This window comes from Sinocyclocheilus rhinocerous, unplaced genomic scaffold (genome assembly GCF_001515625.1).
Source record: "Sinocyclocheilus rhinocerous isolate Xijiao unplaced genomic scaffold, SAMN03320098_v1.1 scaffold2515, whole genome shotgun sequence".
NCBI lineage: Eukaryota > Metazoa > Chordata > Actinopteri > Cypriniformes > Cyprinidae > Sinocyclocheilus > Sinocyclocheilus rhinocerous.
This window is the reverse complement of record NW_015637115.1, coordinates 183,099-187,678: the sequence shown is the minus strand read 5'-3', so window position 1 is coordinate 187,678 and position 4,580 is coordinate 183,099. Positions and strand designations below refer to the sequence as shown.

Sequence of the window (4,580 nt, the reverse complement as noted above, 5' to 3'; positions counted from 1 at the left end):
GAAATAACTTTTTTTTTTTTTTTGTGAAAATACTAATGGCCTAAGACTTTTGCACAGTACTGTGTGTGTGTGTGTGTGTGTATAGTCAGTATATCAGTTTGCATTCCTTTTGCCATTAATTGTCCAGTGAGATTTTTGTCTGAAAACAGCCAGTGCTCCACACAGAGATCTGATCTCAGCATCATCCAGTCCGTGTGTGTGTATGCATATATATATATATATATATATATATATGTTACATTTAGTTATTTAGCAAATGTTTTTAATCCAAAGTGACTTACAAATGAGGACAATTGAAGCAATCAAACCAACAAATGAGCAATAATATGTAAGTGCGGTGACAAGTCTCGGTTAGCCTAACGCAAATGAATAAAAAGAAAGAATAGAAAATGAATAGAGAACGCTAGTGTTAGAGAGCCATTTTTTATAATAAATAAAAAGAAAATGTGACATGCGCTCTTTTTGGCTCATTAAAGACTAATCTTGCTGCTGCTTTCTGGATTAGTTTTGGTTTGATATAACCGGCTGGACGATCTGCTAAGAGAGCGTTGCAATAGTCCAGCCTTGACAGAACAAGAGCTCGAACAAGATTTCTGTAGCATGTTCTAATGGCCTGATCTTCCTAATGTTGTATAAGAGAAATCTGCAGGACCGGGCAGTTCTAACAATGTGGTCTGAGAAATTCAGCTGATCATCAATCATAACTCCAAGGTTCCTGACTGTCTTGGAAGGTGTTATGGTTGATGCGCCTATCTGGATGGAGAAATTGTGATGAAGTGATGGGTTTGCTGAAACCTCAAGCAGTTCTGTCTTGGCAAGGTTGAGTTGAAGGTGATGGTCCTTCATCCAGCAAGAAATGTCTGTTAGACAAGCTGAGATGCGAGCAGCTATCGTCGGATCATCAGGATGGAATGAGAGGTAGAGTAGAGTGTCATCAGCATATCAGTGATATGAAAAGCCATGTTTCTGAATGACAGAACGTAGTGATGATATGTAGATAGAGAAGAGAAGTGGTCCAAGCACTGAGCCCTGAGGCACCCCAGTAGCTAAATGTCTGGTGGTTAACTGTGTCAAAAACAGCGGACAGATCCAGCAAGATAAGTATTGGGGATTTGGAATCCGCTCTTGCCAGTCTTAGGCCTTCAACAACTGAGAGCAAGGCAGTCTCGGTTGAATGTCCACTTCTGAAGCCAGACTGGTTGCTGTCGAGGAGGTTGTTCTGTGTGAGAAGGAAAGAGATTTGGTTGAACACAACTCGTTCAAGTGTTGAGTCAACTGCAGAGCCTCCTATGTTCCCCCAGTCAACTGCAGAGCCTCCTCGTCATGTTCCCCAGCACTCCTCTGAGACAGAGACAGAGAAACTTCCCAATGAATGGAAGAAGGGATATCGGTCTGTAGTTCTCTAAAAGTGCTCGGTTAAGAGTGGGTTTCTTAAGTAATGGGGTTATCCGAGCCTGTTTATATATATATATATATATATATATATATGCACAGTAAAGTATGCATTAAATCGGTTAAATCCCTCATTTGTTCATTCATCAGTTAATGTTTTATACAAGCAAAACACTAAAGCAGCACAAAAGCACACAATACATATGTACAAATCAACCTAATTCACAAACAAATCATCAAAACATGAAAACATATTTTCAAATTTCAAATTTCAGGTGGATTTTGCAAATAACTACCGTTAGTGTGCGAGATAGAAATACAAAAAAAGTGTTACTGAAAATCCAGTGCAAGCATTTTGCTTTCACTGGTAAATAAAGGCACCAGTTTGTAAGGCTCTGGTCACGAGCTGATCTCTTTTTAAAAGTCCTTCTATTGTATTAAAGGGTTATCAAACAAATTGGGTCTTACTTAAGTCTTTAATCATGATGCATATTAAAAGATAATGTTATAATTTTCACGATTTTATAAAGTTAACAATTTAAAAAGCCTAAATAGCTCAAAGTTGAAGTTAGTTGTGAAGAGTTACTGTTACATATAACCTAAACTGAGCACACCTGAGACTTTAGACATGAAATGACCTCAAAATGTTCCATGTAGAACTATGTTTTTGTTTTGTTTTTTGTAATAAGCTTTTAAGTGAATGCTGTGAGGTGAAAAGCAGCTGAGATCTGTTCCCTTCAGTCCTGAGGAGGAAATGGCAGGGCAGGGCTGTTCAGGGTTTGTCCTCCTCAATGTTAAAGCTTTCCATGGGTTATTTGTCCAGGTTATAAATGTCCTCCAGCAGACCACGTGGAGTGAGGATGTGCGTCGAGCCTACAGACAATTCATAAGGCATTTGAATCGGACTGCATTTCAAAACACAGGCAGCATTTTAAGCCTCTTTTCAGGCTTACTGAATCATGTTGTTAGCTTAGCACTCGTATGGACTCTTACCAATGATGACCTCACAGGATTTATTAGCATGCGTGACTTCATAAGCACAGCGCATTTCTGAGTAACTGACCCCACCCAGAACAAAGACGATGAGCTAAGGCTCTGGTCACGAGCTGATCTCTTTTTAAAAGTCCTTCTATTGTATTAAAGGGTTATCAAACAAATTGGGTCTTACTTAAGTCTTTAATCATGATGTATATTAAAAGATAATGTTATAATTTTCACGATTTTATAAAGTTAACAATTTAAAAAGCCTAAATAGCTCAAAGTTGAAGTTAGTTGTGAAGAGTTACTGTTACATATAACCTAAACTGAGCACACCTGAGACTTTAGACATGAAATGACCTCAAAATGTTCCATGTAGAACTATGTTTTTGTTTTGTTTTTTGTAATAAGCTTTTAAGTGAATGCTGTGAGGTGAAAAGCAGCTGAGATCTGTTCCCTTCAGTCCTGAGGAGGAAATGGCAGGGCAGGGCTGTTCAGGGTTTGTCCTCCTCAATGTTAAAGCTTTCCATGGGTTATTTGTCCAGGTTATAAATGTCCTCCAGCAGACCACGTGGAGTGAGGATGTGCGTCGAGCCTACAGACAATTCATAAGGCATTTGAATCGGACTGCATTTCAAAACACAGGCAGCATTTTAAGCCTCTTTTCAGGCTTACTGAATCATGTTGTTAGCTTAGCACTCGTATGGACTCTTACCAATGATGACCTCACAGGATTTATTAGCATGCGTGACTTCATAAGCACAGCGCATTTCTGAGTAACTGACCCCACCCAGAACAAAGACGATGAGCCGCGAGCCGCTCCTGAGATCATCCGGAGAACTGCCCTTGTGCTTCTGCCGCGCGCTGACAGGAAACAGACCCCATCCATGTAAGGACACGTTAAATCACATGCGGCATCACTGTTCACAAGTTTGGGGTCGTAAGATTTTTGGGGTCGTAAGAAATCTCTATTGCTCACCATGGCTGCATTTATTTGATAAAAAAAAAAAAAACAACAGTAATATTGTGAAATTTTATTACAATTTAAAATAGCTGTTTTCTATGTTAATGTATTTTAAGAAGTAATTTATTTTCTGTGATCAAAGCTGAGCTACTCCAGTCTTCAGTGTCACATGCTCCTTCAGAAATCATTCTAATATGCTGATTTGCTAAAATAAAATTGAATAAAATACAATTAAAATTTTTTTTTAAATATATAAAATAAAATGTTTATTATTATTATCAATGTTGAAAACAGTTGGGATGCTTCAAATGTAATACAGTTTTTTTAATATAAAATATTTTATATAAAAAATGTTATTTAAAAATATTTCTTTCTTTCACAATAATAATAATCAAATATTTTATTGGTTAATGGTTAATATATTTGTAATTGTTTAAAATCAATTTTAAAAACTGCTTGGCAATTAATACTAGGAAACAATCTCTGCATCTGAAAAAAATTATATTGCATTACACTACATTACATTACAGTACATTACATAAGCCTGGTATAAATTTGCTTAAGATTCTTATATTGGCAAAATAATACAAATAAACAAATTCAAATGATTAAATCAGCATTTATTTGAAATATAAATTTTTATAACATTCTAAATGTCTCTTCGGTCACTTTTGATCAATTTGATTTGCCCTGAATACCAGTATGTATCTATCTATCTTTCTTTCTGACCCCAAACCTTCGAACAGTACTGTATGATCCATTTCATCATGCAATTAGATCATCAGTGGGAAATGAGAAGCCTTTAAACTTTAGGTAGGCCCATATTATAAAAAAAACAACACTTGAAATAAAGAAACACAAAGAAATTAAACATGTGTAATAGTGTATGTGCACACAGAAAAAGCAGCCAACAACCCCAAAGGGCTGATCTTCAGTCTTACCTCACCACTCTGACAGCCAGAGGAATGAAGAGAGAGACATTGACTACAACTTTACACTCAACAATTATAATGAAACATTTGGGATTTATTGTTTTAAACTGATGGATGAGCTGCCATGAATTATGTAAGAGACTTAACTGTAACTGAATAGAGTGAAGTCTCGCCGGCCCTACCTTACAGCACGAGAGCCGTTCCACGCAGACGGACATTCAGACTGATACGGCCAGTCTTTAACCTCCAGTTTGTTCTCCACTGCATCCTACCACACACACACACACACACACACACACACACACACACACGTT

At 37.1% G+C, this 4,580-nt stretch overlaps 2 protein-coding genes across 3 annotated transcripts in view; both read right to left on the bottom strand.

Annotated features, from left to right (window-relative positions):
• The window catches only part of LOC107748432 (Rab geranylgeranyltransferase subunit alpha), a 22,302-nt gene extending 20,714 nt beyond the window's left edge, over positions 1–1,588 (bottom strand). Inside the window, exon 1 of the mRNA XM_016563206.1 lies at positions 1,579–1,588. The gene's annotated coding sequence lies outside the window, so the exon portion shown is untranslated. The remainder of the gene's footprint in view (positions 1–1,578) is intronic.
• A 236-nt stretch (positions 1,589–1,824) lies between these two features.
• The window catches only part of LOC107748431 (syntaxin-binding protein 3-like), a 17,050-nt gene continuing 14,294 nt past the window's right edge, over positions 1,825–4,580 (bottom strand). The window contains exons 17-21 of one of the 2 annotated variants that reach the window (XM_016563203.1): positions 4,449–4,534; positions 4,276–4,284; positions 3,086–3,234; positions 2,386–2,965; positions 1,825–2,265 (exon numbers count right to left, since the gene is read on the bottom strand). In XM_016563203.1, the coding sequence (XP_016418689.1) occupies positions 2,904–2,965; positions 3,086–3,234; positions 4,276–4,284; positions 4,449–4,534 (306 nt within the window). In that variant the 3' untranslated portion in view covers positions 1,825–2,265; positions 2,386–2,903. The remainder of the gene's footprint in view (positions 2,266–2,385; positions 2,966–3,085; positions 3,235–4,275; positions 4,285–4,448; positions 4,535–4,580) is intronic. The other variant, XM_016563204.1, reaches the window with a different exon arrangement.